Source organism: Mytilus galloprovincialis, chromosome 6, assembly GCF_965363235.1.
Source record: "Mytilus galloprovincialis chromosome 6, xbMytGall1.hap1.1, whole genome shotgun sequence".
In the NCBI taxonomy this organism is placed as follows: domain Eukaryota; kingdom Metazoa; phylum Mollusca; class Bivalvia; order Mytilida; family Mytilidae; genus Mytilus; species Mytilus galloprovincialis.
In genome coordinates, this window is record NC_134843.1 from 98,166,293 (window position 1) to 98,181,053 (window position 14,761).

At 32.0% G+C, this 14,761-nt stretch overlaps 1 protein-coding gene across 4 annotated transcripts in view; it reads left to right on the forward strand.

Moving 5' to 3' along the window:
* LOC143080886 (chloride channel protein C-like) overlaps positions 1-13,853 on the forward strand; it is a 42,715-nt gene extending 28,862 nt beyond the window's left edge. For all 4 annotated transcript variants that reach the window (XM_076257036.1, XM_076257037.1, XM_076257039.1 and 1 more), the window contains 8 exons: positions 210-340; positions 978-1,149; positions 1,573-1,750; positions 2,642-2,808; positions 5,999-6,175; positions 6,804-6,906; positions 10,229-10,324; positions 10,766-13,853. In XM_076257036.1, the coding sequence (XP_076113151.1) occupies positions 210-340; positions 978-1,149; positions 1,573-1,750; positions 2,642-2,808; positions 5,999-6,175; positions 6,804-6,906; positions 10,229-10,324; positions 10,766-11,008 (1,267 nt within the window). In that variant the 3' untranslated portion in view covers positions 11,009-13,853. The remainder of the gene's footprint in view (positions 1-209; positions 341-977; positions 1,150-1,572; positions 1,751-2,641; positions 2,809-5,998; positions 6,176-6,803; positions 6,907-10,228; positions 10,325-10,765) is intronic.
* Positions 13,854-14,761: the final 908 nt, after the last annotated feature.

Here is a 14,761-nt window from a genome sequence, read left to right on the forward strand (position 1 = left end):
CTCAAACACAAAAACTAATGATTCTGTACAATATAACACATTTAAAATTAATAAAATTAAAAAGGTATGAACACTGTATAACTTGTGGACAACATATGAGAACCTGTGGAGGGGTAACGGTGAAAAAACTTGTTACAATCGTATTGTGTAGAACATTTTTGAAAAGTTAAATTATTTAAAAATTAAAAACATTAAACTAAATGTTTTAGTGAAAATTGTCTGAATGATACCAGAAATCCACTTCATGTACAACATAATGTCAGAAAATACACTTGTCCTGATTGCAAGGACTGGCAAGAAAGTGAAACAACATGGAAAACCAACTGTACTTATAATGAAAGTAAGTAAGGGAGATAAGTCAGGGAAATAGTATGGGAAACTAACTGTACTTATAATAAAAGTAAGTAAGGGAGATAAGTCAGGGAACAATATGGAACAATATGGGTATAACAAAAGTTAGTATGGGAGATAAATCACTGTCAAACTGTACACATGATCTGATTACAAGACTGACAAATCAATGAAATCCCACAGAAATTTAACTGCTTACATTCACTAACTTACAATGGAATTAAGCAAGGGAAATAATTCGTTGTCCAGATATGAACCTGTTCTAATAGTAAAGACTTTTAGTCAGTGAAGCCATATATTGAAATCATACTGGGAAGTGGAGATCATTTTGAAATTATAATTGTATTGTAAATTCCAATTATGCAGTTTATAAGGAAATAAGAACATCATACAAAAAGTTTAACACAATTTCATAAGAATGTTTTGCTTTTACTTTTACTAACCCTCGCCAAATGTTTACACAAGGTTAGGTTTCACTGAAACATGGCATTTTAGTTATATTCAGGTTAACTGTTCCTATGGACTAGGAAGAATTGGGATTTAAACATCAAATCTAGTTGATTTTTCATATGTCTTATAATAAATTGAGTTTGATTTTACTTAACCATATGAATATTGTTTTCTAGTGGCAACCTTAATGTTTGGAACTTTAGAGCAAGCAGTAGAACATCTGTTTTCTAGAGATACACATTTAGAGTTTGGTTATGGTTCCCTGTTGACTGCTCTTGTTTTCTACTTTATAATGATCTGTTGGGCAACAGGAACCAGTGTGTCATGTGGTGCTCTGGTTCCTATGCTGTAAGTATTTACATAGAAACCAGTCTGGTCTGTTAGAATAAGAAAAAAAAAACAGTAAATGAAAATGTTGGCCTATATTCAAGCATTACAGATTTTTCTGGTCAGCCTGGCAAATAGGCTTTCATATGGTCAATTATTTTTTGTCTGTGTTCAAATGCCACAATCAATGTGCAATTGCTACTCTATTAAAGGCCTGTGACATACATGAAGTTGAGGCTCCTAATGATATCACTTTGTATTATGTCACCACAAAGTTTAGTTTAAGTTTCTTTCACTGCTGATAAAAACTTTTTAAGACTTTAAACTTCAACAAGACAGCAACCCAATGACACAATATAACCAAAATGATGTTTCATTTATAGACAGATGTAACTCAATCTATTAGATTTAGATTGATGAAAATAAAATGTTTTCTTTATCTAGTTTGGTTGGTGCCTTATATGGAAGATTAATTGGTGTACTGATGACAAGTATGTTTGGTGTACACAGTGAGGACACAGGGTATTGGGCGTGGATAGATCCAGGCTCGTTTGCTTTGATTGGTGCAGCATCGTTCTTTGGAGGTGTAACCAGACTCACATTAGCAGTAACAGTAATAATGGTGGGTACAAATTAGGGCAGACAATTTTGTAAAAAAAAGATGTGGTATGATTGCCAATGAGACAACTGTCCACAAGAGACCAAAGTAACACAGAAATTAACAACTATAGGTCACCGTACAGCCTTCAACAATGAGCAAAGCCCATAACACATAGTCAGCTATAAAAGGCCCTGATATGACAATGTAAAACAATTCAAACGAGAAAACTAACAGACTTATTTATATATAAAAATGAACGAAAAAAACAAATATGTAACACATAAACAAAATACAACACTGAATTACAGGCTCCTGACTTGGGACAGGCATATACATATATAAAGTGGCGTATGTCAAGTTTGGTACTTATATAGCACAACAGTATCTACTGTTATGGTGACATGGTTATTATATTATTTTCTTTTCAATTGTTGTTTTATTGACAGGATTGTTTCATTCAGTAGTTGAAATATGATAGCCAGCAGAAACAAGAACACTGGAAGTTTCATGAGTATTTTGGTTTCAAGTAAAAAATTGAACAATACCTTTTAAATTTCATGCATCTGTAGCCCTTTTCTTGATTTAACTTCGTCAGGAATACTCAATGCCAAATATATGAAAGTCGAGGTTGTATAAGAACAGAAACAGTTGACGAGCTTTACAACCAAACAGATCCTGATAAATTAAACTATCATACATTATCCCTTATGATAATTAAGGAACTTGTGATGAATGGAAGAAGCTTGACCAATATTGATAGATTTTCATGAGTAATACTAATTACTATAGTGCCTTCACCTTAACCATTCATCCATTTGTCCGCTTCTCCAAACAAATATTTCTGTCACACTTTGTTCTGCTCTGCAGATAAATGTAGTTCTGGTTTAAATTTATATTTATTCTGCTCACTAGATGGAGCTGACAAATGATGTCCAGATTCTACTTCCTGTTATGGTAGCAGTGATGGTAGCTAAGTGGGTTGGAGATTTCTTTACTCATCCTGTATACCATGCCTTGATGGAAATGAAATGTATACCATTCCTTGATCCAGAGCCCAGAGTCACCATAGAAAAGAAAAGGTACCCTTTTTGGAAAGTTTGCTATAGCTTGCTATAGCTACTTTCCATAGGCGTCGGCCTCAACTTCGAGTGAGACAGACTATCGCAATGTTCTGCTCCAAGATAATGTAGTACTAGTGTTCGAATTCTGGTTCTTGGATATTTTGAGTTGCTACTCTTTTTAAAAGATTACAGCTTGAATAAAAAAGGAATAAATGTTTACCGACAATTCAGATGAATTTTGCTTCATTTTGCAAATAAGTATCACAAAACTACTTTGCGGATCGGCCATTGGCTGAAGAAAATCAAAAGAAATCTACGCGAGGCAGCGTTTCATTCATGAATATTTCATGAATGAACATTTTCCCGCACTATTTTTTACTATGTACGATATTTACAACTGTTTATTATTGAATAAGTAAAAGCCCGAGAATATCGAAAGAGTCCGGTTTGCGAGAACAAGTTGATATTTGACCAAGTTGTGGGATAATTGACAAGTGATAATGGGTTTGATTTATTTAACAATACACAGGTGATAGAATATAAAATAATCGATAATTATATGGCTTATGTCTCACGTCAAGAACATGTAAATAAGGTAAATACCGGCTTTAATAGAAAAGTGCATTGTTTTTGTCAAAACTGACATCGATCTGACAGTTTTGATGCCAAACATCAGGAACATATATATTATTATGTTAGATATACTGTTCCCAGCAAACATCATTTGAATACTAACTGTTTCACATTCCAATGTGGATATGAGGACCTTCACTTGTTCAGCATGCTCAAGTGCATCAAACTGACAACAGACATCAGAAAAAACGTTTTAATGACAATAAGTATCATAGCATCAGTATAATTTAAAAACAACCGAGTCATCATCTACTTCTTAGAATATTATAGTTCATTGTATCAAGACCGAGATCAAGCTAAAGACAAGTGCTGTAAAAAATGATTTAATAACATTTGTCACGGGCCATGTACATTGTACTAGCAAACTGACTTTCTTAGTGCTTAACAATGCAGTAGCGGATCCAGAACTTTTTATCCTCACACTTTATTCCTGGGGCAGTAAAATTCTTTAAGATTGACCTACATGTATAATTAACAATGTGTCGTCCTAAGACTGATGCAATGATTACTAGTATATCAAATAAATGGCTCAAAACAAAAAATTCAAATAACATTGCCTCAATGGTGATTACACAGCAGAAACTAAAACGTGTTGTAGGGTTACATGTATAAGCACCTCAGATCAACATTGTATGAATCTAGTGTATATAAACTTTTTATTCCTGAGGTCATACTACTATTGTTATGCCCCCACCATAATGAGTTGTATCCTTGTTTTTCAAGTTCTATAAGTATGTACGTCCCTTACTTGTACGTACATCCATACATCCCAAACTTGATTTCTGTTTTCTTTAGTTTGCCTGAACCAAATTTTATGAAACTTATACGCAATGCTTATAACCACAAAACACAAGTCAAGCTTGAATTTTGTTGGCGTCACTTTCACCATTCTAGGTGTAAAGGGGTGAAATTTTCAGTATACCCTATCAAGTATATATACCCTTATATATAAGTTTGACTTGTAGCTTTCTTCGGTTATACATTTATCAGGTGAAATTAAAACGGTCTTAAGATTTAGAAGTATAAACAAGAATGTGTCCATAGTACACGCATGCCCCATCTGCACTACCATTTTCTATGTTCAGTGGACCGTGAAAATGGAGTAAAAACTGTAATTTGGCATTTAATTTAGAAAGATTAAATCATAGGGAACATCTGTAATACTAAAATAACGAGGTCCAATTTGTCAGCAGTAATTAATATTACCAATAATTGATAAGATCCAAGTTGACGGATTCAAACAGAAAGATTTTGAAAGCAGAGAAAACTGTGCATCTTATATACTGCATGACTTTATCAGATGACAATCCCAATACTAAAATAAGGCTTACGCATAGTTATATACTTTAATTCAGTCACAGACCCAAGATATCACGGGTGTGTTCTAGTGTGTACTAAGTTTCAAATTGATTGGACTTCAACTTCATCAAAAACTACCTTGACCAAAAACTTTAACCTGAATGGGACAGACAGATGAATGGACGGACGAACGGCCCATAATGCCCATAAATGGGGCCTAAAAAGTGAATTTTGGAAATTGCTGGCAAGACAAAAGTTTAGTTTGAAAAATCAAAACTGTGATTAAATACATATTTGAAATAATACACGTCTATAACCTACATGACCTATTTGAAATAATACACATATATAGTTGCAAACTTTCCAGAGGTGCTATCCAGCACTTTGATTATAGTCATTATGAAAAAAATGGGTTTTTTTTCTGCAAATTATCAATTTTTATGCCCCACCTACGATAGTAGAGGGGCATTATGTTTTCTGGTCTGTGGCTTCGTTCGTTCGTTCGTCCGTCCGTCCGTCCGTCCGTTCGTTCGTTCATCCCACTTCAGGTTAAAGTTTTTGGTCGAGGTAGTTTTTGATGAAGTTGAAGTCCAATCAACTTGAAACTTAGTATACATGTTCCTTATTATATGATCTTTCTAATTTTAATGTCAAATTAGAGTTCTGACCCCAATTTCACGGTCCACTGAACATAGAAAATGATAGTGTGAGTGGGGCATCCGTGTACTGGGGACACATTCTTGTTGTTTATGCATAGGTATGCTATGTATAGGTATTTACATAATGTGGTCATGATATATTTAGTGTATTAAATTTTTTTTTTTTTTAAAAGTCACAAGTTGTTCTATAAAACCAATGCATAATGGGAAAATATTCTGACTAGATAGATGTGGGATTTAGGACATTGGTTTGTGGATTATTTTTTTGTGATTGCATAACAAGAATCATTTGAAAATACTGGAACTTTATATTACATGTGACTTATTTGTGTGAAATGGATCAACAAAGAGTATTTTGTTATTCCAGCAATCAGACTTGTTTACTTAATTTGCAATTTTCATGTAAATGGTATTGGGTAAAAAAAACAGCAGAAAAAAAATCTTAGAATATACAAGAATTGAAGAATATTCATACCACATCTTATTTTTTGTAGGAAACAAAATGCATGTACTATGAAAATTTAGGTAGGAACAGCAATGCAAAGATAACAAGGGGGAGGGGGAGGCAATAATTTCTCAAACTCTGAATGTTTGATTGTATATAATTATAATTTTAGAATTGAGTTAGAGTTGTACTGTGCCAGAGATATCATGGCATCACCTGTTATAACCATTCAACAGAGAGAACTTGTCACTGTTTTGTCTAATTTACTGCTCAACACAACTCACAGTGGATTTCCTATCGTCAAGACAACCAAATATGGAGACCATTGCTTTCTTGGTATCATAGGCAGGTATGTAGCACAGTTACGTCATATTATTTAGGTTTGATGAAGAAAAAGATGTTTGTTATATGAAAAACAATGACACAAAAAAGCAAGAACCATATTGAGGTCCAAATATTGTCTATATGTGCCCTGAGATACAGTTGTTTATGTTATGATTTATTAAAGGTTTCATTGATCCTGTTCAGTAAAAGTTATATTGGAGCAGACAAACAAATTCTTAATAGTGTTTTGTAATATTTTTAACCAATATGATACATAAGTTTGTCATCTCTATATTTAAGGCTTTGTAGTAAATCAATTCAGTTTTTCTTTCAGCTTAAATACACACTCAGATTGAAATAGAATTTAAGAAAGTTACATGCATGTACTGGTACATTTTAGTTTTCTTTGTAATTCTCATTTATTGCTTTTGGCAACGAAAATTATTTCAGTATTTGTAAGAATAGAATCTAGGTTTATTTCTACAAACAAAACCAAAATTAGAGATTCATAACTGTGTTTCCCTCGGTTTTAATTTGTAACCCAAATTTGTGTTTTCTCAATGGATTTATAACTTTTGTACACAGGTGTACTACTGTTGCCTTTATTAGACTCTCAGACAATTTTTTTTTTTATTTCTATTGTATTTTTATAGATTGGAGTTGACAGTCCTGTTGATGAATGAAAGAATATTCCAGACAGGCAGTCTAGCAGCCGACAACATAGAACCACAAGCCTCATGGATAGATTACGAACAGGTCAGTTTATACAAGGATTTCTGTAATTCAGTATTTATACTGTAAACCAACTTATTTTTTATTTCACATTTTCCATGTTCTAGCAAACTTTACAGAGGGTGGTAAAGGGTTATTTTCGTGCAACGTGATCGCCGTTTTTTATTTGACGTTCAACGTGTTTTTACTTTTTTATTTGACGTTCAGTCGTGCAAGACGGGTGCCTCGTTCAACGTGTTCTGCTTAATTAATTTTACGTGCATCGTGATTTTCAAATTCTTATTTTGCGTGCTCGGTATTTTTCAAATAAAATTCAAACACTTGGCAGGGATCGTCAAGAAATACTTTTTTAAAAGCCGTAAACCAATTATATCATAAATGTGTATGCTAAATCGGGAATATCAAGTAAAACAAAGAGTTAATATATACAAGAAGACAGTGACTCAGTCACAAAAGGTTCAAATAAAAGTATTTATTTTTCGTGCAATGTTCATCACAGAAATGATTTCACGTTCAACGTGAAATTATGTCTTATTTCACGTTTTTTTCGTGCAAGCACCCCCCCTTTACCACCCTCTTTACAGCAATTTAATTTTATGATTTTGAGATTTACTTCTTTGTAGTTAAATTAGGAAAGATTCAAGTTTAACATATTTCTGACTATTTATAATCTCTTACACATGTAAAAGGCTTATCAAAATATAATGTTTGACTGTTCATTGTTGAAAGAGGAGGAGAGATAGATTAAAGGGAGGGCCTGTCCTGAATTATTCAGGTAAATGTTCAAGTTATTAATTTTCTACAACCAAAACATTTATAAGAAGACTCAGAATCACAATAGTATTGCTATAAGTCATTGAGATAATCCATCTTTTATGACATACAATGATATTGCAAATCTAGATGAACTAAATCCAGATATATAGAAAATCTTTACCTTGGAACAGAGGTTTGTAAATCTAGTTGACCTTGGAACAGAGGTTTGTAAATCCAGTTGACCTTGGTACAGAAATTTTTAAATCTAGTTGACATTGGTACAGAGGTTTGTAAATCTAGTTGACCTTGAAACAGAGGTTTAAAATTTAGTTGACCTTGGTACAGAAGTTTGTAAATCTAGTTGACCTTGGTACAAAGGTTTTTAAAACTAGTTGACCTTGGTACAGAGGTTTGTAAATCTAGTTGACATTGGTACAGAGGTTTGTAAATCTAGTTGACCTTGAAACAGAGGTTTTAAATTTAGTTGACCTTGGTACAGAAGTTTGTAAATCTAGTGGACATTGGTACAGAGGTTTGTAAATCTAGTTGACCTTGGAACAGAGGTTGGTAAATCTAGTTGACCTTGGTACAGAGGTTAGTATATCCAGTTGACCTTGATACAGATGTTTGTAAATCTAGTTGACCTTGGTACAAAGGTTTGTAAATCTAGCTGACCTTGGAACAGTGGTTGGTAAATCTAGTTGATCTTGGTACAGAGATATTGTAAATCTAGTTGACCTTTGTACAGTGGTTTGTTAATCTAGTTGACCTTGATACAAATATATTATAAATCTAGTTGACCTAAGTACAGAGATATTGTTAAACTCGTTGACTTAAATCTAGTTAATTTTGGTACAGAGGAATTGTAAATCTTACTAACTTTGGTAGAGAAATATTGTTAATCTAGTTAACCTTGATACAATGGTTTGTAAATCTAGTTGACCTTGGTACAGAGATATTATAAATCTAGTTAACCTTGGTACAGAGATATAATAAAACTGGTTGACCTTGGTACAGATATATTGTAAATCTAGATGACCTTGGTACTGATATATTGTAAATCTAGTTGACTCTGGTACAAAGATATTATAAATCTTGTTGACTTTGGAACAGATAATGTAAATCTAGTTGGCCTTGTTACAGTAGTTTTTGAACCTAGTTGACCTTGGTACAGAAGTGTGTAAGTCTAGTTGACCTTGTTACATGAGATTTTATACGACCGCAAAAATTGAAAATTTTTTGGTCGTAAATTGGTATGACATCGGTGTCGTCGTCCTTGAAGACATTTTGTTTTCGCACTATAACTTTAGTATAAGTAAATAGAAATCTATGAAATTTAAACACAAGGTTTATGACTATAAAAGGAAGGTTGGGAATTTTGAGACTTTTGGTCCCAACAGTTTAGGAGTAAGGGGCCAAAAGGGGCCCAAATAAGCATTTTTCTTGGTTTTCGCACAATAACTTTAGTATAAGTAAACAGAAATCTTTGAAATTTAAACCTAAGGTTTATGACCACAAAAGGAAGGTTGGGATTGATTTTGGGAGTTTTGGTCCCAACAGTTTAGGAATTAGGGGCCAAAATAAGGTCCCAAATAAGCATTTTTCTTGGTTTTTTCACAATAACTTAAGTATAAGTAAATAGAAATCTGTGAAATTTTAAGACAAGTTTTATGACCACAAAAGGAAGGTTGGGATTTATTTGGGGAGTTTTGGTCCCAACAGTTTAGGAATTAGGGGCCAAAAGGGTCCAAAATTAAATTTTGTTTGATTTCATCAAAAAATTATTATTGGGGTTCTTTGATATGCCAAATCTAATCGTGTATTTAGATTCCTAATTTTTTGTCCTGTTTTCAAATTGGTCTACATTAAGGTCCAAAGGGTCCAAAATTAAACTTACTTAAATTTTTATAAACATTGAATTCTTGGGGTTCTTTGATATGCTGAATCTAAACATGTACTTAGATTTTTGATTATGGGCCCAGTTTTCAGGTGGGTCCAAATTGGGGTCCAAAATTAAACTTTGTTTGATTTCAACAAAAATATATGGGGTTCTTCAATATGCTGAATCTAACCATGTATTTAGATTTTAATATTTGGGCCTGGTTATCAAATTGGTCCTCATTGAGGTCTAAAGGGTCTAAAATTGAACATTATTTGATTTCATCAAAAATTGAATTCTTGGGATTCTATGATATGCTGAATCTAACCATGTATTTAGATTTTGGATATTGGACCATAATAGGTAAATGACCAATTTAAAATTTTTAAGTTTTTAAGTTTAAGTTCTTAGACCACATTCATTCTGTGTCAGAAACCTATGTTGTGTCAACTATTTAATCACAATCCAAAATTCAGAGCTGTATCAAGCTTAAATGTTGTGTCCATACTTGCCCCAACTGTTCAGGGTTCGACCTCTCGAAGTGTAAACTTAGAGAAAAATTCTAATTGACCAATCCAATTCAAGTATTTATAGAAATGCAAATCATATAAGAATTATACTGTTACAATTATGTACAATCTGTGAGTCCTGTATATAGTAAATTAAGTTGACCTTGGTACTATAGTTTTATTGTTTTAAATTACATTGTAGATGAATATTACCAAGTTAGATAATCCACTGGTGGTTAGTGAAGCTTTACATAGATACTTAGATGAAGAGTCATATAAAGAAAAGTATATTGATTTAGTAAGTACTTTATAATATTATTATTATTTTATCTCAGATGTTGGGCTTTTCATCTAAGAGATTGATTTAAGGAAAAAAGTCAGTATGAAACATCAAACCAGTGATATGAATTATTTCAAAAGAATTATTACACAATTATACATCATTCTCATTGCAAAAAATATACAAAATATTTTTACAAAAATCTGCAAGTGTTTATCTGTTGAAACAAAAAAAGTTAGGTATATTTGTTTAAAGATAAAAATGTCAAAGAAACTGCAATTTGAAGTCAATGTAAAAAATTTCAACCCCATCCATTTGTAAAAGTAGCACATGAAGGTATTTTTTTGTTACATATTTGTGTTTGTATTGACTAGGTGAAATATAGCCTCCATGCAAATTTTTTCTCCAAAATTGAGAGATCAAAGTATGGTTTTAACAGAAAATCATTCTTTATTTCAGTCCAAGTACATGAATGACTCTGGCTTAACTGTTCCAGAAAAGTTCTCTGTACAAAGAACATACATCATTTTCCGAACTTTAGGCCTGCGACATCTTACTGTAATTGATACATCCAATCAAGTAACAGGTATTATAACTAGGAAGGACCTGATGGGACATAACATTGTCGAAAAGTTATCGAAAATTATATCTCAGCCGAGTCGGCTAGAAATGATGGAAATTAATGACAATGGAGCGGTTTAATTAAACGAATCGGCTGGAATGATGATTATGACAATGGATTCATTGGAAATTCATAGTACAAATAATACTCAGTACCTTGCCAAATACTCTGTGATGTGGTTTTAAGTTTTTTTAACCTCTATTTTTCTTGAGTTCAGACAAAATTGACCACTTTGGGTATATATCTTGCCTTAAGTTAAGTTTTCTTTTAGTTTGTATAGTGAGTATTATATTAACCTGGCACTTAATTGTTTATCTTAGAACAGTGCCACTACTGTAAATTTAGAAATTGATAAATGCATTTATCATTGTGAAGCCTGTATCACTGGCAAACATTTTCATAGATTTGTTTGGTCTGATGTTTTTTGGAGGGTGGATTTATTGATTTGCTGTTGCTGTGATATTTTTACTAACATGTGACAATTTGTACATTATTAATTTGCCAGTTTGTAATTTTTGCATTTAGTTTGTTTTGAAAGTGAAAATATTAATTATATTAATTATTTTGAATATTTCTTAGTACATGTATTGATTATATTAATTATATTACATATTTCATAGTTCATTTATCTATTTTTTTTTAACATCTTCATCATAAAAAAAAATGTCTCAAAGTTTTGGTAAAAATAAGCTCATTTTCTGACCATGCCTTTGTCATATTATCTCGCACTAATAACTACTGAGTGTATATTTTCATATTACTGTGCATAGTTAACGAGATTTATATATAACCGACAAAAGATATATGTTTTTCATACTTTAGTTAATTAATTGTAACTGTAAATCTGCAAATAAGAATATTCTTAGTTCTTCTAAAGCATTTAAGAATGGTCTGAGTACACAGTTATCATCCTTTGATTTTCGATGTCCACGAATATAGTACCTAGTGTGGACACTGTGTTGCCAATTTTTTTAGTACCCTTTCCAAATGTATTTCTTCATGTTTTATGTCTCAAATAGCAAGTAGGGGGAAGAAATTACACTGTAAAACAATTTGGGTCATGAATTTTAAAGTACAGTAGTGATTTGGTCCAGCAGAAAAAGGTTGAAAATTAGCACCTCGGAAGCTGTAAAAAGATTTCAAGACCCCTTTAACATAGAATTGTCCATATTTTGAGTTGAAGTTTTCTATAATTTTGATATAATTTGTCCCAAAAATATTACAACACACTGTAAAAATATTATTGAGAAAGCTCAGTTGGGATTTTTTTTTATTTTCATTTATTGAGTAAAAGAAATGCACTACGAAATAATTGTGTACTCGAACTGAAAGACATAATGGTGTGTGTTTACACTCATAATTTAATGATAAAATTTTGCTGAAATCTTGATTTCAGAATTTATTAACTTAGAAATGCATGGAAATATGATGAAATAATGCATTCAAACTTTCACTTTATGTATCCATATTTAAATTAAAATAATGTGAATTGATATATATATATATATATATATATATTGTAGTATTTAATTTATGTAGGGTTACAGAAAGCTATACAAGTTATGGACTTTTTTGAATATAGAAATATAGTCCCAAATGAACTTAATGTCTAACTTATCTTATTAAATGGAGTAATTCCCATGTGCCAAATGTATTGAATGACTTGCCAAAGTGAAACATTAGAATAGATTGTATAGTTTTACTGTGTTGCAGATTGTTAATCATGACAATTTTAACATGATCTCGTATCTTTATGAAGTGTAATTTAAAATTGATGTTACTGAGAAAAATAATAGCTATTTTATGTAAATTGTTTTATTTTTACAGAGGTTAAATTTTATAATTCCAAAGACCAACCTTGATTGTGAATTATTATTTTAAAAATGTTTTTTTTCTCTTTGATAATAAAAGTTCATCCTTTAGATCAAATTTACAAGATATGTGTTTATGACTCAGAATTTTGTTTCTGCAATGAAATGCAGGGTTTATTTCCTACTACTGTCAAAATCAAGTGAATATTTTTTCAAACCTTTTTCGTATGAAACTGAATGTGACGTACTGTGATTTGGTGGAACATGTATACACCTTATCGTTATTTTTCCGCCATTACTGGACATCACATAGGTTCCTGTGAAATTTTATTGTCATAATAATAAATATCTGACGCCACAATGGAAAAGTGGTTGTTGTATGACATCAATAATTCAAGCAGAACAGATTCTCAGGTCAACAGGCACAGGTTACCAGAAAACCATAAGATGTATTACACCTTTGTACAAGTCATATGGATCATTTCACAACTGTTGGTCACCAATCTCAGTATTGTTAGAGGTTGTTTTTTCAGTTATTTTCCCTCAGAGGACAAAATTTAATTAAAGTACATTCCATCATACACGATTACATCAGCTGATAATTTAGTTTAAACATATTTATTTATAGTGGATTTGGAAACAAGTTATTACAACTTATAGTAATCCTTTTCCACTTTGCGGATGTGAGTGCTGCCTTGTAGGGGCATTAGCCAGCTCTTTTTTCAAAATCTACTTGGGTGTCTTTTATGTGCAAGAGATATGTCTCTCTCTCAACACAGGTCAGCCATTTATCGTCCCCTTTATATTTATATTCCACTGATATATGATGTCTACATTTAATATATGGCTCCCGTGGGAGAAAATTGGACACATAGACTGGGATTGAATTATTCTAGTTAGTCACAAGTTATTTAAACACCCCCACATAGTTTGTTGTTAAAAAGGTTTGCTGTGTGAAATTAAGTTATTTTTTTTTATCTTTATAGAGATATGATTTTATAAATCAAAGAGAAATAGAATTGTTGAGTTGTTATGTTTGAAGAATCATGTTGTTAAATTCTATTGTTTATATAATTTATTTTTGTATGATTTTCAATAAAAAAGAATGATTTTTTCTTCTAGTTTTATCTGAAAAACGATAATTAGCTCTTCTGGCTAAATAGGTGAATTGACCTTTGGACATCATGTGACCTCCACTATCAAAAACTTTTGCCAAAATTTTCTCTGCTGAAACCACTGAAACAATAACAAATGAACTTGGACTGAATGATCAAAAGGATACTTAGCATGCAGTGGTTTTATCCCTACATCAAACCATATGGCCACCATACCTAAAAAATAAGTGTTCATGGAACCTTGAAAGTAAGACATAATCTAACTCTTGAATATTATCATCATAAGGCAAAAATGATCATACAAAATCAACAGTTCATACACAATAAATCAATATGTCTAAAAGTTTCAACTGACACTTTATTTGTTGTATTGTTTTTATACGACCGCAAAAATTTTAATTTTTTGGTCGTATATTGCTATCACGTTGGCGTCGTCGTCGTCGTCGTCGTCGTCCGAATACTTTTAGTTTTCGCACTCTAACTTTAGTAAAAGTGAATAGAAATCAATGAAATTTTAACACAAGGTTTATGACCACAAAAGGAAGGTTGGGATTGATTTTGGGAGTTTTGGTCCCAACATTTTAGGAATTAGGGGCCAAAAAGGGCCCAAATAAGCATTTTCTTGGTTTTCGCACTATAACTTTAGTTTAAGTGAATAGAAATCTATGAAATTTTGACACAAGGTTTATGACCACAAAAGGACGGTTGGGATTGATTTTGGGAGTTTTGGTTCCAACAGTTTAGGAATTAAGGGCCAAAAAAGGGCCCAAATAAGCATTATTCTTGGTTTTCGCACAATAACTTTAGTATAAGTAAATAGAAATCAATGAAATTTAAACACAAGGTTTATGACCACAAAAGGAAGGTTGGGATTGATTTTGGGAGTTGAGGTCACAACAGTTTAGGA